Raw genomic sequence first — 26,576 nt, 5'->3', positions numbered from 1 at the left:
CTTCTAATTAAGATTCCAAAGTGGGAAGAAATAGGATTAGACAGGCTAACTTCAAAATTGTGTCCTTTAAAGAGGTATGCACATTAGCTCAGTCTACTTCGCCATGTTAAAATACAGCAACACTTAAAGGGTTTTAGGAAAGCTACGTACAACTGTTGTAACTCTTATCAAATATAGTTATGTTTCCCTGCCAATGGCTAATCGAAATACTTTAAAAATAAAACATACATCCATAAGAACATTCAGAGTATGTATTTTAAAAGTTCAACAAACACATCCATCTTCAACACAAAAAGTACTCCCACAATGGAATACTTTTTACATCTAATTTTTACAAAATTTTCATCTAATTTTTACAAAATCCAAAAACTCATAAAAGACTATTCATTATCTTAGGCAAACTTTCATGAAAAAAACTTTAAAAAATCAAATTGTACTAAGCTGTATAAAGTGTAACTATCCTCTTAGAAATAATTAATTCTATTAACACAAATGTGACCTCTAAGCCTTTATTGAGGGCCAAACTATAGGTAGTTAGGTTTACTAATGAGAAAGGAAAATCTGTGGTCTACTAGGGACATTCAAAGTTGATACTGCGATGAAATAGGAAGCTGAACATCTTTTTTTGTGGCGATAAAGAGGCCTCAATCACTGCACACATTACATATGGTGCCATTTGAGAATCAGTAGTCTAGTATTGAAAATTTCCTTGAGGAAATTTTGTCACAAGTCATATGTTGTGGTTCCCTCCTTAATATTAATAATCTGGTTTATTAAATCTACGCCTAGGTAGAGTTCAACATCACATTATCAGATGTTTAACATACTTCACATAGATATTTTCATATTGTCTAAAATTGTAATGTATTTAATTTTTTTGTTACCTTTTATATTATTTACAAAGGATTTGGAATTCACTGCTGGCTCCATAAATATGAACCGCAATATGCAGTTTTGAGTAATTATATCCAGCTTCTACCTTTTTTATCATTTTGGTTTATTTTTTCAAAAGTATTTTTTCAAAAGCAAATCTGGTCAGTCAAGCCATGCTTGGCCTGCTCTTTCTAATACAGGGAAGAAGAGATGCTTATTTAGGTTGTAGTTTGGTGAAAAAGACATAGGGATAGCACAGAAGGAGAATGGCCTAAGTTGTTCAAAGAAGATGGAGTTGCCTGAGCTTGGTTTATAGAAAGTTTATCCCCATTAAGAACTAAAATTATTAAAAAGGGGTCCCTATCTGAACAATGAGGATTGAAATTATTCAACTAGGTCATCTACCCATCTCTACAGCAACAGTTTTTTCCCCCAGGGGCTCCATAACATCCCTGATTCAAACTCTTTTGTGCCTTGGCTGATGAAATTCTTTATATAGCCTCTCCTGATTTGGTTTTTATCAATAAAAAGTGCTAACCTTAGCTCTTGTGGAAAGAAGAATCATCTTCTGATCCAAGCGAGAAAAAACTGAAATATTTCAATTCATACATGAAGTAAATGTGAATTTAAAATAATAAAAAATAATGGTGCATATTTGCTTGTGTTACTGAAAAGAATTACAGCTTCTGTCTAAAACCTGGCATGAATCTAGGACTGATTTAAAAAGCCAAATAAGTCTTCTGACAAACTGAAATTATGTTACAAAGGTCTAAACCACTATGGTGCTTTATTCCTTTAACTGTATTTTCCAAGAAGTGGGGAGAAAATTGAAAACAAAAATCAACTTTAAACCCCCTCCCCTCCAACAGTCTCCTTCATGCATTTGGCTTCTAATAGCTTCTGAGGGGAGTATCTCCAGTAGAGAAACTTCTAGCTATCATGCAGAGATGACCCGAATGAAGAAGTGGCTGACCGATTAACTATTAACTACTCTCAATAGGATTAGATAATTAAGGACATTGATGACCATTAATTAGGAGGAGGACACCTTAATTTGTCACTTGATAGGGCCCTTTCAATGATGTATAGGTTAGGGCTACTTACAATTGTGAAGAGAAAGCGAAAAAAAAAGGGGAGGGGGAGAAGGGAAAGAACCCTTACTTTACCTTATCAAGTGGCCAGCTAAAGAGGGCAGAGGGTCAAATAAGGGCCAAAGTGGTCACTTAAGGGTGAAGTCCCAAACACCAAAGCAGTGCCAAGCCACATTGACCATCATTTGATGATGAAGTAAAAAATATGCTAATTTATTGGTTGCAATTCTCTCTTTTATGGTTTCAAGCAGTTAAGACAAGTGGCTTGCTTAAGAGCTTTTCATTTGAAAAGAGATTAAACAAAATGGTTTGTCAGGACTGCTTGGCTGTTTTATGTCTTTGTTAAAAAAATGCTCAGACAATATCGATGACTATCATATCATCCAAAAAGCTATCTTTCTTCTCTGAACATTTAGTTCATTAATAAATACATCAACTCTAATTGTTTAATAGTTCTATGTTCATTTGCTCTTTAGCAATATTAACATGAAATACATCTTTTGTATTACTCCTCTCCATCAGGACTGTCTGTACAAAGGTCAGAGGAAAAAAGTTTAAATTTAGTAGAAAATTTACTAAAGGACATTAGTGTAAGTGATACTGTGTTTAAAATGACATAAAAGAGCTAAAGGTGATTTCAGCAATGCAAAGAAAATGGTTTCTGAATACTGATAAGGACATTTATCCCTCATGCCACACACACACTTTTAGGCAGCATTATACATTAAAATCCCTCAACTGGGTAATAACATGTAGCTATTTTCCCACTCACCAACACAAGTAAGTCATTAACATTTAATTAAATGCTCCTGACATCCTCAGAAATATGTTAGGCTTTGTTACTGACGGTTGTGGCCTACTTCCTAAGTACATTTTGAAGCAAAATAAACTGTTTATGCATAATCTGTGCTATAGAAACTTATTTTAAATATGACCGCACAAAATAATATTTTATAAAACCATTCTAAACAGGTGATCCACAATTAAATGAACATGTAACAAAACAAAATTTAAAGTATTTCACAAAACTAAAGATAAGCATAAGCTCCCACCTTTTGGGTTCTAAATAGTGAAAGAAAACTCTTTCTCTTACCTCAATGGAGAACAGCTTCCTTTTTAATCTAAAAGCAAGGTCCTTCGTGCCTGACACATCACAGATCAAGCTATTAAGCTGAGGAATCTGGTGTACATGAATCAAACCTTGTGGAAAAGAAAAGTAAAAGGAGGAAAAACTGTAAGAAAATGCTGTCATCCAGATGTATAAATTAAAGAGTCTTACCGCAGAATTCTGTACATTTACACACACTCATCCTCCCCTTTTTAAACTGCAGCTTACTACCAAGAGCAATGAAGCAAACGGTGCGATTATACTCAAGTAATCAAGCAGAATAAGATAAACAGAAATCCTTGTGCGAGGAAAACTAATTGCACTTTGGTACAGAAGTACAGATGTAAAGAGGGATCTTAATACTTGTCAAAACTACAGCCGGTTTGTGTGTGATTTTCTCTTGTATTTACAGTAAGCAAATATGGCTATCACCTTGCATGCTGCCCACGGCACCACTGAGTGATCTTTATTTTATTAAATGCACCAGTAAGCAGCCAGCAAAACAAGGCTTATGGGTTACTGATAACCAGTGAAGCTGTAATGAAAAGTATTTCATTTTGTACCTTGATAATGACTTTTAAAAGTGCATTTAGAGTACACTTTTTGATCAATTTTAATCCCTACATCATCCCAACAAAAAAGAATTTTCTATAGCTGTTCTGATTTCTTATAACAATACTCGGTGCACTGCTAGCTCTGCATTCCGTCAGTTGAAATTCAAGCTGATTTTTTCTGACAAGGACGCTGGATGGTTTTTGTGCAGCCTAATACAGTGTCTGAAAAACCTAGGGGTTATTTTTCCACAGTTAAAAAATGGAATATTCTACAATGCTCTCAATTACTGGCCTACATTTGATATTCACTTATTCAATGTGTCTACATTGCAGGTGCAAATTCAATATTACATTAATTTAGAAGAACTTTCACTTGAATACAGCCACTGTGAGGAAAAAAAATTAAGACCAATCTGGAGAATTTTCAATCTTTATTTTTCATAAAGATAAAGAAAAAAAGTTTAGTTCACTTTTAAATAGTGTTTTACAAATACCATCCTATTTTAAAATTCTTCTAAATACCTAGTAAAATGTTATAAAATAATAAAACAATTCTTTTTTCAATTCATTGCATTCTAAGAATTACATAGTTCAAAATGTGACCATAATGTGTAGGTGGAGTGGTTCCATGAAAACAGAGCTGTAAAATATTATTAGATGAGTTTAATAAAGAGATATCTACACCCTCTTCAGTCTTCACTTATTTTTCACAAGTTTTAAAGCCTACAGTTTTGCATTAAACAAAATAATAAATTCAGGATTTACCCGTAAATTCAGCAATGTCATCAAAACATTCTGTTGAACATTGTCTATAGGCAGAGACTTATATTATCTACAGCGAATAATGCATTTTTTAGAAAGAAATGTTCAGGAAAAGAAACCACACCTCTAAACTAATAGAAAATTTTGAAATCTGCAAAATCTGATAATTTTTAGAGTTTTAGATAAAGAGAATCTTCAAGAAAATAAAAACCAATAAAGCTTTTATGTTTACTGTTATTTATTGGGAAAACAACCTTAAAGATTTAACATGAGTTCTTAAAGGAAATACAGGTTAGGAAAGACATATATTGTCTTAAAGACTTCCTTCATTATTAAGAAAAGTTTTATTATGTTAACTGTATTATATTAATGGAACTGAATTAGAATGCAAAAATGCCTTAGTGGGCCTATACAATAGGCAAATTATTTTTGCAGTTGCTTGTTCCTTTTTTTGCCACTGTTTTCTAATAATTAGATGCGCTTTTTTCATTTCTTTCTTTTTAAAAAGGTTTGCTCTGATTTATGAAACTACAGCCTGAACACATACAGTAATATATGGTGCTCTTCAGTACCATTTCAGCTTCATTTTCCGTGTTCTAGCATGGAAAAACATCACCACATTTTCACATGCTTACAGCAGGCTTCAAATAAGCAGTTCAGTCTTTAGACTAGAGGTTTCCATGGAACTACAGTAGTATCACAATAATAATAGCAGTAATTTATGCGCACTCAGAGCACCACTCTGGATTAGCTAAAACTGTTTGTTATTCACTGCTTGGACTATGCATATCTTCTAATCTGTCAGAATTTCAATAGTTCTGCTGCCAAAACTTTTATAAAATCTTTGCTAACCGAGACTACTGACTAAACACTGATAAACATGTTGTAAATAAGTCACTAGAAAGCTGAGAGAAATAAGTTTCTGTACAAAAATTAGTTTCATGTTTGTTTTTAACTGCACAAATTTCCACACTTGATACCTTTGAAGGATGAGCTGCCAACATTAAAAGCAGTAAGTAAGCAATAAATAATATTTGGACACAAAGTTTTGCATACTGCATCATTTGGTAGTTTATTCACTTAAATATATCATTTTTCACATTCTCTATTTAAAAGTTGGCAGATTAGAAATATTGATTTCATGACAAGTTCAGCTCACTGGTCAGATGATTGCCAAGCCTCCCCTGCATGTGAATTCCCCAAAGCCTGCCTGTTGAGATGTACATCTGATTGAGCCATGCCTCAGTAATATGGCTTGACAACATGCAAGGAGTTGCCATGTTTCCTTTGCAGCCTTAATGCACTTTACTGAAAAACTGCCTAACTCAAGATTGGTTAAGCAGCGGGTAACATTTAAGAGGTATATTCCAAATTGAAATCAAATGCTACTTTATAGTAGATACTCCTATATGAGAGTAAGCTGCTAAGTGCCCTAGAAGCACTCCATGCAGACTCTCTGCATTGCTAAAGATGGAACTTACCATGGTAATCCTTGTATAATGGATTGGTTTCTCTCTCAGAGCCGATAAAGGATTCAAGACCAACTACCGTATCTGACAAGTTTTTTACACGTTCCATAATTGCTTTATTCTGTAAAACATGGAAACAAAATACACATCTTCTGTGAAGAAAAAAGTAATTAATGTTCCGAGAGTAAGTCTTTTTCTTCTAATAACAAACTGAAGTAAAATAGGTCATCAATACCTAGAAATAACCAGAAACAAACAAACAAAAAAGCTTCAAGTAATCTGCAACTAAGGGAAAACATGCCTCCACAAGGATCACACAGAGAGGGATCTAATTCGGAACTAAATTCCATACTTGTTTTAAATCTTCATTTTGATTTATGCAGTTATTCACACTGAGAAAGATTTTGAAAGGCATATGACAGCCAACTTTCATTGACTTTCAATGGAGTCTAGATGCTCAACTGCCAAGTGTGCCTTGGAAAACCTCATCAATTGAGAAATGTATTAAAATACGATACATACATTACAATATTCTCCAAAATTCATTACACAATTACATGTTTTAAAATAGTATAAAAATAAAAGATATTATTAATACAGGTTGAAACTCTGTAGTCCAGCACTCTCTGGTCCGGCAATATCCATAGTCCCGCATGAATTTAGTTAGCCAGATGTCCATTTATCATGCATATGGCCAAGTTTCCTGCAGTCCCATAAAGCTTTTTTACAGTCACCAGTCCTGCCTCAATGTTCTCTGCTGTTATTTAGCTCTAATTTACCCCTAAATGCCTTCTAAGAGCCCAATAAGCAGTGGAAGTGTTAGTAATGCTGCTAGACCTCCTATGGTTTGACAAATTCTCTGGTTCGGCACCAGTCAGGTCCTGAAGGTGCTGGACTAGAAAGGTTCAACCTGTACATTGATAAAGTCACAGACATAGCACATTATACTAGAATATACAGGGGTTTTAATTAAAAAAAATATAAAATACAAAACCCAATATCCCTCAAGATACCATATTTAACAACATGCTAACCTACTATTGGCTACTGAGACACCTGCAAAACACATGCGGAATGGGAATGTTTCTTCTTAATGTTAGTAGGAAAGTGTCTTTTACACCATCCCCAAAAAGCTGTGCCTGCTCCATGCAGGCCATTTTCCTCAAGCCTGCAGGACTACACTCACCAATCCCACAGTGGTCCTCCCCAAGTACCTGACATAGTTCAATCCTGTGGATTGCTGAACTTTCAAAACGACCATGAGTGTGGGGGCCAACACATCCTGGTTTCACATGGAATCAGATATGTGCAAAGTCATTACAAGGTTAAGGGCAATTCGCTGTTGTACTGTGTCGTTTGGTTAGAAAGGAAATTCTAAATGATTGTTTGGAATAGGGTAACAAAGATTGACTGCATGTTTAATTCACACTATTATGACATCACACACTATTGCAAAATTAAAGCTGCCCTGGTGAACATTTTCTCTCTCCAGTTAATATCTGGCCAGCAATAATGCTACACACTAACTTAGTGCTAATATTAACACTAGCCAGAGCCTCTAAAATATAAAGGACAATTAGAAAAAAGAAATTGCATCTCTGAGCTTCCTGCCACTTGAAATTTTAGAATTTTGTCTAACCAAGATTTTTTGGCAAGCTATGAATATTATTTTATGATATTCCCAAGCTGCACAAAATCTCAATATAGATATTAACAAATAGTAAGTAAACCATTAGTAGAGCAAGAAATAAACTTGTACTCATACTATTAACCTAAAAAAAAAGTTATCAAAGGCTACTCATGCTAATTTTGGTAAACTGTGTGTTATAAATGGTCTTTTATGCTACGTTAGGTACAGAATATGCTCAGGCATCAGCAAGACGACCACAACATGCAAAGAAATGGAAATTTTAAGAATAACAGCCACCCATTTTAGTCCTGATTCAGGAGAGCATTTAAGCACATGTTTAAGTCCATTCTTACTTAGGTCAGCACTTAAGCATATTTAACTTTAAGTTGCTAGTTAAAGGCCATTGGCATTAGGATTTAAGAACATACTTAAAGTCCATACTCAAGTTGAATAGTTTTGTTTTCTTGGAGTGAGGCTTTAATGTCCAAGTTGGCTTTGTTTTAAAATACACCAAAACATTCTTCTTGGGGATGAATACATTTTATGCATAGAACTGTCATAACATAAACATGTTTCTTTCTATGGCATTGTTGACAAAGATCTGTTTATAGCACATATTTTCCAGATTGCAAAGTTCAGCATATTAATGTCCAATCAATGCTTATGTCAGCACACAGATAGTTGTGATGTATGGCATGCTGACATAAAACACACAAATCACGTTGCCCCATCTGCGCCTGAAATTTTAACAGAGTTCCAAATCTCCCTTCAACCCTACACAAATCTCCCACCAGCTTCTGGCAGAAACTTGGCAGGTCTGGCGATGAGCCATGGCATGGCTAGGAGTGGAGCCAGGAGAGAAGAGAATCAGGAAAGAAGTTTGCTGGCAACTAGGAGAGGCATTGTTTAAAATCACATAAAGCAATCCTGGAAAGTTCTCTAAATTGCAGGATTCACTGCATTTTTTCTAAATTAATTCTTTCAGACAAAATGTAATTATTATAGAAACATGGTAGCAATCCTATAATGAATGCCTGGGTAGGTATTCTGTTCTACTCTAGTTTCTAATCATAATTTCACCCAGAAATTCTCTTCTCAGCTGAAATTTGTAATGCTTGGTCTTAAGCCAAATGCGCGCGCGCGCGTGTGTGTGTGAGTTGTTTTAAATCAGAAGAAAATCCATTTGGTAATTTTAAAAAACAGGCTTGGACAAGACATACTGTAAGTTTTAAAAATATTAATTATTTTTTTTCTCAGACTATTCCAGACTTGTTTTCTCATACTCCTTCAATCATGTCAACAATGTAGACTTCAGGCACTGGATATGCTTATTTTTTAAATAAATATTTTTAAAGAAATTAGGGATAATTAAAATGATGTATGTACCATAAGCATATATGGAATTTTACTGTCATATAAACAGAGGGCCTTGTGTTACAGTTTGTACATTCACATGAAAGATATTTATTTTGAATAGTTGAAGCAATCTTGGTTCATCAGGATTAACTAATTTGAGAAAAAACAAGTATTTTGACCTAGTTTGCTACCCTTCATTTGCAAATCCTACTAGTTCCTATATAAATACGAGCCTCAACTTTCCTTCCAGATGTTAGAAATTTCCCAGGTTCCAAACAGATATCAGTTCCAGACAGCACAAACATATGTTTTGCTTTGTACTTTCCCATTTTAAGATAAATTAAAAACAAAGAAAATTAAATATAACACATTAAGTTCTCATCCTTAGAATTGAACTGAGTGAATAGAGATGGAAAAATGCAAAAATTAAGCTTCTTAAAGTAATATCAGCTTTTCTACAATGGATTTATACATATTTGTATACATTTAAACAGGAACTTTACTAATTCATATTACAGAAACCTAGCTAACAGTGTTGTGATAACTTTAAATTTACATGGTAATGTCCCTGTAATGGATTTGCTGGAGAGATTGGATGGAAAAAGGGGGATCTGGTAGAAGCTCCTCTGGGTAATTACAGAGTAAATATGGGGTTGCTTGTATTGTATAATTTTATCTGCTGGGTTCTTCCATACATCTAAATAATAAAGCTGTGGCCTTATTCAGCCCACATTTAATATCACCTATTTTTCTTTCAGTATAGCCAGACAAATATTTGTAGCTGAACAGGAACTATTTGATAATGGATGTGTAAGCCATTGTAGTTCTCCATAGTAGTTAAAACTGAAGTTGTATGGATTTCTGCTGTCACCAATATGTGACTCTTTAAAATCCTCACTCTTTCCAGAAAAGGATATGAAAGACACAGAACTAAATCAGAAAAGGGTAGTTTAGGCAAAAATGATTAGTGTTTGATTTTTTAACTAAAGGCATATTTAGATGTCCCTAAATTTTTAGCACAGGATCCAAAATAGATTATGACTATTACAATCATTTGTTTATTTCTTGTATCTTACATTCTGTCATGAAACTGAATTAACTAGTGATGCTGTAAGCAGATGTAACCCAATTCAGGGCAGTGAGAAAAACATGCACTGTGTAATCTTTAGAACAAATAAATCTTGACATTTTCTAAAAGGTTATGTGTGAAATAATATGGTAATACCTGAACAATACACTAGCACTTACCTCTTGTCATTACTGCTTAATCCCCAAAGTACAGCTGAATCGAAAGGATAAATTATTAATACTTAAGAAACAAGTAAATTATTTATCTCCATTTGCTATTAATTACTGCTACTGAAATCATAAAATTACCCATATAATTTAGATCACCAATAAAAATTAAATAATGCTTTTTAAAAGAATTCCCTTGGGACTATCGCTAGGCTATTTTCTAATAGCTATTAGAAATCAGATTTTTGTACTAATTTTATAACATTACTTGTTTTATCATTTATAAATCAATGAAATAAGAAAAAAATTCTCAATTTTAAACAGGACAGCAGATGGAGAGGAAGGCAAAGGAAGCAATTGCCCTGGGGCCTGACCAAAGGGGCATGGAGCTCCCTGCTGCCATCGCCGTTAGTGCGGCATTGGTGGTAGCTGGAGCCTCAGGCCTTTTAAATTGAGGCCTAAGCATTGGAATGGTTCTGAGGGCTGGATTTGGTGGCAGGGCTGCAGCATGGGCAGTGCTGAGGGCTGGCTGCCCTCAGCCACATCCCTTGTGCCCGCGACCCTGCCCCTTCTGGTGATGTGCCGATGCTCCTCCCTCACCTTGCCCAGAGGCCTGAATTAGTTGTTCTTGATTTTAAATAATTATATTAACTACAATTAAGAATTGCAGTAACTACTAATGATACCTTTATTCTGTTTTAAAGTTGAATTAGCATTTCTTGCAGTCCTCTAATTTCTATTTGCACCCATGTCCAGTTTGCACTGGTTTGAAGTTATACTATGAATAGTACTTTCAAATAATTTCATGAACCTAACAGATAATATGAAAAGCAAGAATATCTACAGTAACAACTCAAACACCTAAACACATTAAATAGCTTCATCAAAAATGGTAAGTGAATGGGGAAGGTATCATTTAAGCAAGGCATAAGAGGAGTATTAATTATTAATTTTATTGTTGTGTTATTTTAGAACTTCATTTAATAATGTTACTAATTTTAATATCTTACATGTAAATAATACCTTTCATCTGTAGAGCAATGTGATTTACAAATATTTATTTATTAACTGAAACAATACACATGTTCCATTGAAATACAGCCATCTCTGTGATAGGACACGAAGTGAATTCAATGGTGCATATTAACACTAACAGTGCCCATTAGCATTTACATATTAATACCATATATGGAGATCATAGTATTCAACTGAAAATGGTGGATACAATTTGAAGGGAAAATTTAGCTAGGAGATTAGAATTAAACACCTTCTCCTACTGAACATGTCATGGGATCTTTGAGTTCTCAGGGCTTCATCATTATTATTATTGTTATAGCACGCACCACCACAGAGTCGGAAAACCCTACAACATTAAAACCAGTTTAGTTATCTTTTAGAAGGAGGGCCTCCTCAGCTTTCTTGAATGGAATTAGAAGACTTACCTGGCATTGCCTGGGTCCTTCAGTGTAGAAGGCTGGCAGCGTGGGAGGTGCAGGAGTCAGGGCAGGCCTTAAGGATGGGCAGGGCAAGGCAGGAGACTGTGAGTGTGGAGGGTATGTGAGAGTGAGGATTGGGGGTGAGGAGAGGCTCAGGGCAGAGGCTCCCACCTGGAGGGGCTTTCTCTCTCCCCTCAGCAGGGTCTTTTCTTCCCCAGGGACTTCTGCCTCCTCTCCCAAACTTTCTGGCCTCCAGGGGCCCTTGTAGCTCCCTCCAGATCCCCTCGGCTGCCAGGGGCTTCCAGTGCCAACAGGAATTTTTAAGGTTTTTTAGGGTCAGCCCCATTCTGGCTAGGGGAATAGAAATGATAATGGCATGTATCTCTTTCCGTAAGCTTGCATTACAAGAAAAATGGTCATTCAAAAGTCAAGCTGAAGATAATAGAGGCACATATAACTTTTGCTGCTCTCTGGGTGTTCAGAAGTAATGAAAAGTCTAGTAGCTTTCCTTCATTAAGTTATCACACCATTAAAAGAACTACCTAAGAAGTCTATATCTGCAAGAGGTCCAGAACCAGGGGACATGTGCATATTGATGGCACTTGAGTTTACAGAGTGAGAGTCCCTCACCTTACATAGACTTTGAGTAAGAAACAAAACAAAACATCACTCCAGGGCTATGTCTAGACTTCAAGCCTCTTTCGAAAAAGTGCGTCTAGACTACAATATGCGGATCGGAAAATCGATTCGCTTTTTCGAAAAAGAGCGTCCTGACTGCTGGACACTCTTTCGAAATTAAAAGCCACCCGGAACTGCTTCTGCCAGGGCATGGGGGCAGCATTTCCTTCCGGGTGCTGCTGCCTGCCTTTTGCAGAGACGCGTGGTTAAAGGGACGCCCCTGAACACTCGTTGCTCTGCTTCTGCAGCTGCCTTTGCTGTCCCTCTAGGAGGTAAGCAAGGCATTGCAGTGCTGGTTTGGAGTGCTCAGCTTCCTGGGACACCCCAGCAGGTTTTTTGTTTGGAGGTTTTTCTGTTTTAGACCCGTTTTTTCGGCATAGAGCCAGAGCTGCCCCTGGGCAGGCGATGGCCCCATGCCATCATATTGCAAGTGTTGCTGCATCTGCATGACACAGTCATGAGGCTACTTCCCCATCTGGACCCAGACCAGAGGTACGAAGGGATCGTCCATCATGCAGCCCCACTGCCCTTGCCTCCAAACTTCTTTGTGGACAGGCGTGTTTGGAGGCTTGACACCAGCTCTGACTGGTGGGATCGGCTCGTTATGCAGCTCTGGGATGACCAAGAGTGGCTACGCAACTTCCGGATGCGAAAGACCACTTTCCAGGAGCTGTGTACCTGGCTCGCCCCTGCTCTGCAACGGCAAGACACCCACCTGCGGCCCGCTATCCCCGTGGAAAAGAGGGTCGCCATTGCCCTCTGGAAGCTGGCAACCCCCGACAGCTACCGCTCCGTGGGACACCAATTTGGAGTGGGCAGGTCTACTGTTGGATACATCCTGATGGAGGTAAGTCATTGTCTGGGGACAGTCACAGTTTGGGGTGGGGGGAAGGGAGACTGTCAGGAAGGGCAAAGTGGAGTGTGAGTGGGAGGGAGCTCCTCCACTCACCCTGAATTGTTGGGGGGGGGGGAGTTCTGAGGAGGGGATTCCCGGGGTGTTTGAGAGGGAAGGTGGGTGGTGGGTTCTCCTCCTAAGAGATAAGGCACCCCTTCTAACATTTTGTTGTCTGTCTCTTTCTGCAGGTGGTGAGGGCCATCAATTCAGAGCTGCTCAACAGGCTAGTCTGTCTACCAGATCTGGACAGCGTCATGGCCGGCTTTGCTGCCCTTGGCTTCCCGAATTGTGGAGGAGCGCTCGATGGGACACACATTCCAATCCGTGCACCGCCCCATCGAGCAGCCCAATTCATTAACAGAAAGGGCTACTTTTCTATGGTCCTCCAGGCCCTGGTCGACCATCGTGGCCAGTTTTCTGACATTTGTGTTGGGTGGTCAGGGCGGGCACATGATGCCCGCATCTTCAGGAACTTGTACCTCTACCGGAGGCTTCAGGCAGGAACATTTTTCCCGCATGACTTTGCGGTTGGGGATGTGCACATGCCGGTGTGCATAGTGGCTGATGCTGCCTACCCCCTGATGCCGTGGCTGATGAAACCCTACACCTGCCACCTGGATGCGAGCAAGAAGCAGTTTAATGCTCACCTTAACCAGGCTCGCAACCAGGTGGAATGTGCGTTCGGACGTTTAAAAGGTTTATTTCGGTGATTGCTCACACGCCTAGACATGGGGGAGAGCAACACCCCTGAGGTGGTGGCCACGTGTTGCGTTCTCCATAACCTGGTGGAGAGAAAAGGGGAGGCCTTCCTACCAGGGTGGGGTACAGGTGCTGATGGTCAGGAGAGGCACTTTGCCCAGCCCCGGACAGCTGCCATCCGCCAGGCTCACCGGTCTGCTGTTTGTATACGGGAGGCCCTACGGGAGCAATTCTCAATTGGAGGCCACTGACTCTACTGAGGGGCTTCTGCCTGGGGACTGGGACCTGGCCCAATAGAAGCTTCCCTCCACAACCCATCTCCTGACTCTGTTTGGAGAAATAATAAACACCAGAGTTTGTCTCAAAATAATAAGTTCTGTTTTATTTTTTTAAATATCACTCACTGGAAAATAGTATAACTGTGGCAAACATAAAAAAGCTTTTGTTCATTTTTGATGTAGAAAATATACTTTCATGCCAAACTATGTACAATAAACATTTTGTTTAACACATTCCTTGTCATTTAACTGGGGTGATGGGGGTGCTTGAAACCTGGATGGGGGAAGGGGATCAGGTTGCACGGTGCTTGCCTGATCTCAGTCTCCTGCTTGGGCCTCATGTTCAGGGTCCACCATGGCCACGGGATCAGGTGGTGTGCCTGTCGGTTGGCTGGATAACAGCGGGAAGGTGCTCTTGGGACTGGGAGGCCTGGGGGAGAGGAGGGCCAGGGGGAGAGAGGGGCTGAGGAACTGGGGGGACTGGGGGAGAGGGAGGTCCAAGGGGGGAAAGGGATGCTGCTGTGGTAGGGGAGTTTGGTGGGGCAGGGTCATGGGGTGCTGGAGGAGCAGGACCAGGCACAGGAGCAGGCAAGCCGCAGACCTCCCTGAGAGTGGCACTCAGGGACTTGCGCTGCTGGACCAGCTCCTCCATCAGCCGGTCATGCCACCGATCCTCTGCCTCCGCCCTCTCTCGCAGGATGGTGTTGAGCTCCTGCACGGCCTCCACATGCTGCCTCAGGATGTCCGCATACACACGCCTGTGTCTGCGACTCCCATGTCCCCAAGATGGAGGTGGGGCTGGGGTGCTGCGGCCCTCTTGCACAGCTGGTCCGGCTGTGGAGGAAAAGAGGACGACACAATCAGTCATAAAAAACTGGACTATATAGCACTTAAAATACTAACAGGATGGTTTATTAGCTTTCGTGGCCCAGACCCACTTCCTCAGATCAGAGTAACACGGCTACATTTCTATCACAATCAGTCATGTGTGCAACAGCTGTCCAAAAGGGCATGCCCTCTCCCTTGAGACAGGGGAATCAGACATTCTGAAGGTAACACCGTGTGTGACCTGGGCATCAGCCTGAGCATTACAGGTTTCCCTTGTGCATCACCCACTGTGCACCCACCTACCCGCCCCCTCCTCCCCCGGGTGTTACACAACCTCACTGCACTCACCTGCTGCTTCATCTCCGGTGTCAGATGATACCTGGGAGGCCTCTGGGGTCTGTGTGACTGGCTCCAGGGTGAGGGTCGCCATCTCCTCACTGTCCTCCTCTGGCACCATGTCCCCATCTCCAGACTGCTCTGGGTCCTGCTCTGGCGCGTCCACCACAGGGTCTGCCAAGCGTGACTGCACGAGACGCCGTGGTGTGCGTGCTTCACCACCACCCAGGATCTGGTCCAGCTCAGTATAATAGGGGCAGGAGTGGGGGGCTGCCCCAGAACGGGAACTATTCTCCCTGGCCTTCACATATCCTTGGCGCAGCTCCTTAACTTTGGAGCGCACCTGGTCCTGGGTGCGGGGGTAGTGTCCTTTCTGGGCCAGGGCCTCTGCCATGCGGCCATAAATGTCCGCATTTTGCCACCTGCTTTTTAGAGCTTGTAAGGCCTCCTCCTCTCCCCAGAGTTCGAGAAGGGTCTTGAGCTCTGGCCCAGACCATGACGGTGCCCGGCATTTGGAGCCCCTGGTTGGGTCCCCAGAAGGCTCGCTAAAAGGGCCAGGAGGGTCTTAGGGCTGGGACATGCTGCACTTAAATAACTGTGCTCTGGCTGCTTTGCTGCCACAAGTGGCTGTGAGGGTGCCTGTCCCTTTAAGAAATGGCTGCAGACAGGAACCAGAGACATGCAAGCCATGCCCCAGATTGTCCACCAGGGCTTCTTCCTGGAGGCCATTATTTTCGAAAAAATGGCCTCCCCGCATCCACACACACTTATTTTCGATGGATCTCAGTCAAAAAAGGTGTTCTTCCTCGTGCAATGAGGTTTACCACCGTCGAAAGAAAAGCCGCGTTCTTTCGATTTAATTTCAAAAGAACGCGGCTGCAGTCTAGACACAGGTGAAGTTTTTTCGAAAAAAGGCTACTTTTTTCAAAAAAAAAAAAAAACCCTGAGTCTGGACACAGCCCAGGATTCTGCAGCTGAGTACATTTGAGAAGAAGAGCTAACCATCACTATCCCTTACCATCAGTGTGAAATATTTAGGAGGAGGTCATGTAAGATTTCTATCATCAATTCTCAATAATTGTATGCAGGAATCAGAAGTTTAAAAATAGATGGCAATTTCTGGGATTGTTCTTGAATCTATTTAAGAGTTTTAAGAACGCTGCCCTCTGTCAAGGAATCATTAACTAGCTCTGATACTATCACTAACAGATCCAGACATCCTTCAAAGATTTTCATCAATCAAGAGAGGCAGGAATTAATTTGCAATGTATAGGCATTGACATCCCCTGATAACTTTATATTTTCCTGACAGACTGGTTCAAAAGTTAGCTAGAGAAGGTGGTATGTTTTCTCCCTTAAGAACATAAGAATGACCATACTGGGTCAGACCAAAAGTCCATCAACCCCAGTATCCAGTCTTTTGAGAGTGGCCAATGCCAGGTGCCTGGAGGGATTGAATAGACTAGGTAATCATCAAGTGATCCATCCCCTGATGCCCATTCCAGCTCCTGACAGAAGCTAGGGAAACCATTCCTGCTCATCCTTTCTGATAGCCATTGATGGACTTATCCTTGATGAATTTATCCATTTCTTTTTTTAACCCTTGCCTTCACTATGTCCTCTGGCAAGAAGTTCCACAAGTTGACTGTGCATTGTGTGAAGAAGCATGTCCATTTAAAGTACTGGTTTACGACTGCTGTTCACAAACAGGGAGGAACTGGTAGGGGAAGTATACTGGCAGGGGAAGTATATGTGGGTGGCAATCTGGGAAGCAGTGATCATGAGATGGTAGATTTCATGATCCTGACCAAAGGAAGAAAACAAACTACACACCTTGGAATTGAGAAAAGCAGACTTTGACTCCCTCAGAGAACTGATGGGCAGGATCCCCTGGGATGCTAACATGAAGGGGAAAGGAGTCTAGAAGAGCTGGCAATGTTTTAAAAAAGCCTTATTAAAAGCACAAGAAGAAACCATCCTGAGGTGCAGTAGAAAAGCAAATATGATAGGTGACTAGATTGGCTTACCGGGGACATCCTTGGTGAGCTTAAACACAAAGGAAGCTTATAAGAAGCGGAAACTTGGGACAGATGACTAAGGAGGAGTATAACTATATTGCTCGAGAATGCAGGGGAGTAATCAGGAAGGTGAAAACACAATTGGAATTACAGCTAGCAAGGGATGTGAAGGGTAACAAGAAAGGTTTCTACAGGCACGTTAGCAATAAAAGGGTGATCATGGAGGCTACGTCTACACTAGCATGATTTTCCAGAAATGCTTAAAACAGAACAGTTTTCCGTTATAAGTATTTCTGGAAAAAGAGCATCTACATTGGCAGGATGCTTTTCTGGAAAAGCCCTTTTTCCAGAAAAGCGTCCATGGACAATGTAGACGCACTTTTCTGGAAAAAAGCCCCGCTCGCCATTTTCGCCATCGGGGCTTTTTTTGCGGAAAAGACTACTGTGCTGTCTACACTGGCCCTTTTCTGGAACAGTTTTCCGGAAAAATGACTTTTGCCTGAGCGGGAGCAGCATAGTTTTTCCGGAAAAGCAGCTGATTTCTTACAGTAGATCGTCAGTGCTTTTCCGGAAATTCAAGGGGCCAGTGTAGACAGCTCGCAGCTTATTCTGGAAAAGCGGCTGATTTTCTGGAATAAGTGGCCCAGTGTAGACACAGCCAGAGGGTTTGGGGCCCGGATGAGGGAGGTAACCTAGTGAGAGATGATGTGGGAAAAGCTGAAGTACTCAATGCTTTCTTGCTTCTGTCTTCACAGACAAGGTTAGCTCCCAGACTACTGCACTAGGCAACACAGTATGGGAAGGAGGCAGGCAGCCCTTGGTGGAGAAAGAACTATTTAGAAAAGCTAGACATACACAAATCCATGGGTCTGGACTTAATGCATCCGAGGGTACTGAGAGAGTTGGCAAATGTCATTGCAGAGCCTTTGGACATTATCTTTGGAAACTCATGGAGATCGGGAGAGATCCCAGATGATTAGAAAAGGGCAAATGTAGTGCCCATCTTTAAAAAAGGGAAGAAGGTCAAACCAGGGAACTACAGACCAGACAGCCTTACCTCAGTCTCTGGAAACATCATGGAGGGGAACCTCAAGGAATCCATTTTGAAGCACTTGGAAGAGGGAAAAGTGATCAGGAATAGTCAACATGGATTCATGAAGGGCAAGTCTTGCCTGACCAATCTGATTAGCTTCTATGATGAGGTAACTGGATCCGTTGACACGGGGAAGTCAGTGGATATGATATATCTTGACTTTAGCAAAGCTTTTGATACGGTCTCCCACAATATTCTTGTCAGCATGATAAGGAAGTATGGATTGGATAAATGGACTGTAAGATGGATAGAAAGCTGGCTAGATTGTTGGGCCCAACGGGTAGTGATCAACAGCTTGATGTCAGGTTGTCAGTCGGTTTCTAGCAGAGTGCCCCAAGAATCAGTTCGGAGTCGGTTTTGTTCAACATCTTTATTAATGACTGGGATGAGGGGACAGACTGCACTCTCGGCAAGTTTGCAGATGACACTAAGCTAGGGGGAGAGGTAGATACGTTGGACGGCAGGGATAGGGTCCAGAGTGACCTAGATTAGAGGATTGGGCCAAAAGAAATCTGATGAGGTTCAACAAGGAGAACTACAGAGTCCTGCACTTGGGACGGAAGAATCCCAAGCATAGTTACAGGCTGGGGACCAACTGGCTAAGAAGCAATTCTGCAGAAAATGACCTGGGAATTACAATGGATGAGAAGCTGGATATGAGTTGACAGTGTGCCCTTGTAGCCAAGAAGGCGAATGGAATATAGGTTGCATTAGGAGGAGCACTGCCAGCAGATCTAGAGACGTGATTATTCCTCTTTATTTGGCTCTGGTGAGACCACATCTGGAATATTGCATCCAGTTCTGGGCCCCCTACTACAGAAAAGATGTGGACACATTGGAAAGGGTCCAGTGGAGGGCAACCAAAATTATTAGGGAGCTGGAGCATGTGACCTATGCTCCTTGGAGAGGCTGAGGGATTTGGGCTTATTTAGTCTGCAGAAGAGAAGAGTGAGGGGGGATTTGATAGCAGCCTTCAACTTCCTGAAGGAGGTTCTAAAGAGGATGGAGAGAGGCTGTTCTCAGTAGTGACAGATGGCAGAACAAGGAGCAAAGGTCTCAAGTTACAGTGAGGGAGATCTAGGTTGGATATTAGGGAAAAACTATTTCACGAGGAGGGTGGTGAAGCACTGGAATGGGTTACCTAAGGAGGTGGTGGAATCTCCATCCCTAGAAGTTTTTAAGTCTTGGCTTGACAAAGCCCTGGCTGGGATGTTTTAGTTGGTCCTGCTGTTAGTAGAGGACTGGACTCAATCTCCTGAGGTCTCTTCCAGGTGTATGATTTTACCTATTAATTTCATTTGGTGAACCCTAGTTCTTGTGCTATGGGAAGGAAAAAACAACTCTTGTTTATACGCTTTTACCAGTTACCAATCTATAGACGTTTATCATGTCCCCCCTTAGTCATCTCTTTTCCAAGCTGAAAAGTCCCAGTTTTATTAATCTCTCCTCATGTGGCAGCTGTTCCACACACCTAATAATTTTTGTTGTCCTTTTTTGAACTTTTCACACTGCCAATATATCTTTTTTGGGATGAGGTGACCACTTCTGCATGCAGTATTCAAGATGTTGGCATAACATGGATTTACATACAGTCAATATGAAAGTTCTGCATGATGGGAAATACCTGTTTCTGGTACTGGATATAGAGAATCCTTGTTCGTTAGCCAGTTTTCTATTAAAACAGTTTTGCTAATCACAATTTACAGCTGCTATGAAAGGAGAGTTTCCCTCATATACATGTGTTTGCCTCATATACATGGCACAGAAACATATTCACCCTAAAAGCGACGAGGAGTCCTGTGGCACCTTATAGACTAACTGAAGTGTAGGAGCATAAGCTTTTGTGGGCAAAGACCCACTTCGTCAGATGCAGCTTATGCTCCTACACTTCAGTTAGTCTATAAGGTGCCACAGGACTCCTCGTCGCTTTTGCAGATTCAGACTAACACGGCTACCTCTCTGATATTCACCCTATGAGCTCAGATTCAGCTTTGGTTTTCTACCATTTTCATTCCACTCTTTATCCTTCTTATTTCACATGCCAATGGCCATTGGGGAAATACAGTGATCTGTGCAGAAATATATATGTCAGGGGGCCTAACAAGAAAATTAAAGTTACTATTTAAATAAGCTTTTTCATCTTTGATCTGAAAGTGCTTTACAAAGGCAGATTAGCACTAAAAACCTAATTTTACAGATAAACAAACAAGCAGATAGAAGTCAATTGATGCTCAAAGTCCTGGAGCCAGTCAATGTGAGTGCTGGCAACTGAACTTGAGTTTCTCAATTCCATGTATGGTGCCTACATGCAAGACCAGTGTTTCTCAACCAGTGGTACAAGTACCTTAGGGGTATGCGAGAGAAGTCTGGGGGGTATATCAACACAACTGAAATTTGCAGAAAACTGAATTTTTGTTTTACATTTGACAGAGATTTATTATTTTCATCGCCCGCCCTGCTACGATTAAGTAGTTTAAACAAATATGTTGCAATGGTAGAAAAAAAATGGTGTGTCTGAAAACTGTAGGTACTGGGGGTACTTATAATTTTTTTTTTCAAAGGGGGTACTTTATAAAAAAAAGGTTGCGAAACACTGTGCTAGACTATGCTACTTACACTTAAGCACAATGGAAATAACTCATTAGTTCTCTTCAGGGAACAGAATTTTGCCTTGGTTTATAAACTATGGTTCTGAATATGCAATAAGCTTGGTGTGAGCAGCCCTTGCACCTACATGAAGGTTTGATAAAGTCGATGATTCCATAACTTCAGTAGATTTCCTATTACACAACTATAGTTTACTAGTATCATGCTGTCTTGTAAACTCTATCTATACTTTGCATCTATTTAACAAACTCTCTGTAAGTGGTGCAATTCTTCATCTATGTCAGGGTGGGCAATAATTTTTGATGGGGGGCCAATTCCAGATTTTGGTAAGTGGTTAAGGGCCACACTCTCCTATGGAAGAGGTGCAACATCTGGGATGGAGGCTGAGTGCAGAAGGGAACTTGGGGTAGGGGGACTGGAATGTAGGAGAGGGTATGAGGTATGAGAGGTAGTTTGAGTCAAGGAGGGCAGGGGACTGGCATGTAGGGTATAGTATGGGGTATAGGTGCAGGAGAGGATTTTGGCCTGGGGGATCGGTGTAGCAGGGGGTACAAGGTCTGAGGAGGGGCAGAGAGTTTGTGACCTGGGGCAGGAGGGTGCAGAGGGTTTGGGTTGTGCCCTGAGGCAGGGGATAGAGGTGCATGAGAGGATTCTAGCCTGTGGGAGAGTTTACGAGGGGTGCAGGGTCTGGGAAGGAGTTGAAGGGTGGGAGGGAGTGGGGTGCCAGAGGCAGGCCATAGTCAGGAGATACTTACCTAAGCAGCTCCCAGCCAGCAGCAAGCTTAGATAGGCTTCCCTCCCAGGAGCGCCAGTCTGCTAGGTGCCTGTGAACATGGCTCTCTGCACTGCAGGAAGGGAGTGTGGGGGAGAGGAGAGGCTTTCCGTGCTACCCCACCCCCCAGCAAAATCTCTCATCTCTCATTGGCTGTTTCTGACCAATAGGAGTTGAGAGATTTTGCTGGGGATGGCAGGAGCGTGCTGAAGCCTCTCTCTCTTTCGCCACACTGCAGAGAGTCACAAGGGAGCAGCTAACCACTTTGAGTGGTGCTGCTCCCTGCCACAAGGATGGGTGTGGGCTGAATCAAAAGGCTTGGCAGGCCGGATTTATCCCACAGGACATATCTTGCCCACCCTGATCTATAAATAAAAAGCATTTGATGGAAATTACTGTATCTTATTTATATGTTGCTAATTGACTGAAAAAATGTAAAACTGACATCATTTTGAACAGATTTTTTTTAAAAACAAGACTCCTATTCTCCACATGTTCTCAGCAAGCTATATTTTAACTAGGTTCACGTGACATTTTGAATCTGCTTTTCTATTCTGTATTTAAAAATCACAACAAAAATGCTGAACATCATGTATTTCAAACTGTGTGAGTTAAGGAAATCTCTAATATTCTTGTTGGGAAAAGTTCATTACTGAAACCGATTTAAAAGGATGACAACCAAAAAAAAGGCATATTTCATTCTCATTTTGACTGAAAGAATTCACTGCTGTATATTTGCCCATTTAGAAATGGCTGTATTTTTTGCAACATCTGATTCTTAAATGGTGGAATGAATGTAATTCACAGATAATCAAAGAACAGTTCTTAGCCTACATAAATAATTATGAATAAAAACTATTGAGCTGATTTTGTTATCAAGTGGCAGGTTTAAAATACTGAAGTTTAAAATAATTTAACTCTAATCCCTTATTGAATATAAAATTATAGGCTGTCATCAGGGGCAGGCTGGCAAAACTAGGTCCAGATGGGAGACTGCTGGGAAAAAAGCTGAAGTAGGTGGGAAAATGATGGGAATCTGATGAAGACATGACTGCTCCCTCTGCTGGCAAGGCCCTCACCTGCTTTAATTTTTAACTAATGACTAGCTTTTCTTCAATTATTTAGGATCTAGCCAATAAATAATGCACAATGTTCCTTCCTCAGTCTGTTGCTGTTCGTTTGTACATTTTTGAACTCACGGTGCCCTATTTTACTATAATAATTTGTTATACTATTGAGACTCACTGAGTTATTGAGATACTATTATTGATATATTTTAACAGTACTCGGAACAGAAGAAAATATTCTGTTTACCTTTAAAAAAAATTCCAACATTGTTTTTAAAAAGCTGTGTGCAGTTCACGTTTAATTTGCACACTTCATAATACTTGTATATTTGTCTTCTGTACTTGCTCATCATTATGCTATAATAAGATAACAGAAAAAGAAACAGTCTACCACACGGACATGTCACAACAAAACAGCATAGTTCTAGCAATAACATATCTGGTAATTTAATATCAGAGCTCATGTACTTTAAATATCAATGAACAGGAAGTTTTTAGAACTGTTTACACTAAAACTTACTAAGTATACATACAATTTATTCTTTACTTGAATTGTGAGGTATTTTAACACTTGCAGTAAGAGCATTTTAGTAAAAATCTGTCCCAGAAATCTGGCCTACAACCAGAAGCTCCCAGAACAGGAGGAATCAGTTTTTTCACCCACTGTTCTCATCTGAATCCTGGCTGAAAAGCTACTCCAGCTCCTAGCTTTCCAGAAGGCTCCATCCCAGGAATCCTCGCCTGCCATTTGGTTTGCTGATTTTAATCTCACAGGACTTTTTTACAGTGGTTCCACTATGCTGAACTGGCACTTGCTTCTAGAAGTGAGTTATTATTAAACTTGTAGGTCAATTGTGGCACTAACAACTCTTTGGAAGCTTTCAGCCACAGTGTACAATTTGCCGGTCTAATTAAATATTAATTCTAAGTGTTACATTTTGTGGCTAAGAGCTTTTATTTTCCATCATCAGTCTGGAAGAGAAAGAGGTTACAAGGCTAATTTAATCTTTTTTTTCTCCCTAGCATTAAAGCTTAACTACACAAGGCACAAAAACATCATTAAAGATGTAGCATTCCTTTATATTACAATGATAATGTAATTAATAGAGCAGGTCTAAAACACAGAGATGTAAGTTGAGAGCTGATCTAGAAACTTCAGCTTTTAAAACAACATCAACAGTTCATACATAAAATGTTACTGTAACAAATACTGCACATTTTAGAATGCCATTCTTCACAGAAAATACATTTATAAAAATTTAAATAGAAAGTAGGCTATCACAAATTGTCATAATTTATACTGATGGGTAACACTCAAAAAAGATTTAAAACAACATTTACATCGCCTTACCACTACAGCCTATCATGTTATTTATGTAAAAATTAACATCACTTTAGAAAACTATAAACAGAATCTAACAAAATTATTTGCTAAAGTAGATAATACACCCTGTTTTTTTTTTAAGTTTCTATTTAGCAGTGTACAAAAGGGCTCAAAAATAAGCCTCCTCCCTTCTGCTTCATAACAGTTGTGTCCACGCCTGGACACTGGGCATTATATTAACTACTTAGTCCAGCAGCCAAAAGATTCCATATGCTGGAACAGATGACTATTTCCATACTGTGATGAGACATTTAACTATTTAGTTCTATGATGCATTTGATAACTTTTGTTTCAAGTTTTTTAAAAAAGCGGTCCAATCTTTAAAATTATTTTCATAATAAATGGATACATGAAGTAAAATGTTGCTATGTCGCATTTAAATGTTCATTTTACTGTTATGATTTGCTTATAGTTTTATTTTAGAAAACCAAACTTACCCATGGTTTCTGTATATAAAGGTGAATACACACATTGCATACAAAAGATGTTGGTGAGAAATAAGGTTATTTTTTACATAAATAGGAACACACATGCTTCTGAAGAGAAAAAAGTTTGAAATGATGTAAACAATCTAATATACTGTATATGCACATACATACTTCCATATACCGTGTCATAGTATATATAGCTACTTAAGCTTCACTAAATATATAGTTATGAACAAAGCAAACATGGTATCTACTACCCAAAGCTGCAGTTGGCACCAAATAAAAAATGAGAAAACCATTATACATTCTGGTAGCCACTTTATACTGATAGTATGAAAGTAAAAAATGCTACAATTATATTTGCTGCTTAACAAGTGAATATGATAAATATTAACAAAACTATTTTCAGCAATACAATTTAGTTTTATATTATACATTTCTTGAAGCCTCTATTTGACCTTAATTTTAATAAGCTTCTATACATGTAGAAAAAATAGTATCTAGTGGTGTGTCTAGATTACAGAGTTTTTTCGAAAAAAGTGGTCTTTTTTTCTAAAAAACTTCCCTTGTGTGTAGACTGTCTTTTAAAAGTAAATCAAAAGAATGCGCAGTTTTTTCAATCACAGAAAACCTCATTTTACGAGGGATAACGCCTTTTTTTGAAAGTGCTCTTTCGAAAAAAGGCGTCATTGAATGCAAACTGCTTTTTCGAAAGAGAGCATTCAGACTGCCTGGGTGCTCTCTTTTGAAAAAGCGGCTCGCGTTTTTGAAAGTACTGGCTGTAGTCTAGATGCTCTCTTTCGAAAGAGGCTTTTTCAAAAGATTATTTCAAAAAAGCCTCTTTTGAAAGAGGTTTGTAGTCTAGACATACCCTAGGAGAATAACTGTATATACAAAAATGAACAAGGATGATTAAGAACAAGGATGATTATCAATCTAGCATATCTGTATCATAAATTCATGATAATCTACACTTTTCTGTATGATTGTTACTGTCGAATATCTCCTATACATGTGATTGTGAATATTAAATCAACACAATAAAATTCAACAAACGTATAAGTCTTATTCTCATACTTTCTATTTTGAAGAGAATTAAAAACTAAGGTATAAAGGTTGTATAATAGATGGTCTTGGTACAATTTTTTACATAAAGGCTACATCTTCATGTTATTCAGTGTCTGTGAATTCACAAAGTGTAAGTTTTACAGCATGGAATCATTCTTAATTCTTGTTTTAAGAATAAAGATTTCACATGGAAATTCTCAAGCTATAGTTCACATCTCCCAATCTTATATTAGTAATAGTAATGGCAGATTCTAAAGCACTCTCTTGCTTGATGTTTAATATAGAGTTTAGCTGCTAAAATACTCAGCACGAACACAAAAGCCTATGGATGTGAAAAGGTTTGTTTCTGAATTTTTTCTACACTGAAACATACTGTAACATGTATTCACTTCAGTGAATTCAAAGCATCAGTACATTAATATTGTAAGAGATTAATTTTTAAACATATCAGATGAAATAAAGAAAATAAGACACTAACCAGGACCTTATTAGGTTCTCTCAAGAGGAGAACTATAACAAAGCTTATTCATACTGACTTTTCATTAGTCAATTAATTTCCCCTGGTACATGCTGACTAATACAGTTGGTGGCAGTTCTTTCCAATGAGGTTGCTTCCTATTTAAAAGAAGGGACATCTGCAATGAAAGAACTTGAAAGATTCTTTCAAGGAACAAATTGATATCATAATTTATCTGATCATCACGTATTGAAAAGTTTGCTTGTGCATCTGACTTATATGGAACTTGCTACAAATGCATAAAAAGGTACTGTAATGCTAATTTTTTTGGAAAAAAAACCTGACATTGGATTTGAAACAAAGTATGATAAGGTAACTAATTACCTAAATTCCAGTAACTTTTGAAAAAAGTTAATGGGCAGATTTCTTTAGCTTCTATCTATGTACTTTACC

The 26,576-nt window shown here is 39.6% G+C and overlaps 1 protein-coding gene across 3 annotated transcripts in view; it reads right to left on the bottom strand.

Annotated features, from left to right (window-relative positions):
• ELP4 (elongator acetyltransferase complex subunit 4) overlaps positions 1-26,576 on the bottom strand; it is a 344,496-nt gene that overhangs the window by 198,121 nt on the left and 119,799 nt on the right. For all 3 annotated transcript variants that reach the window (XM_014576421.4, XM_006128898.5, XM_089778599.1), the window contains 2 exons: positions 5,870-5,978; positions 3,058-3,164 (listed from right to left, as the gene is read on the bottom strand). In XM_014576421.4, the coding sequence (XP_014431907.3) occupies positions 3,058-3,164; positions 5,870-5,978 (216 nt within the window). The remainder of the gene's footprint in view (positions 1-3,057; positions 3,165-5,869; positions 5,979-26,576) is intronic.

The sequence above is a fragment of the Pelodiscus sinensis genome, chromosome 5 (assembly GCF_052426305.1).
Source record: "Pelodiscus sinensis isolate ZL-2025 chromosome 5, ASM5242630v1, whole genome shotgun sequence".
NCBI lineage: Eukaryota > Metazoa > Chordata > Testudines > Trionychidae > Pelodiscus > Pelodiscus sinensis.
This window is presented reverse-complemented; position numbering and strand designations above follow the sequence as displayed.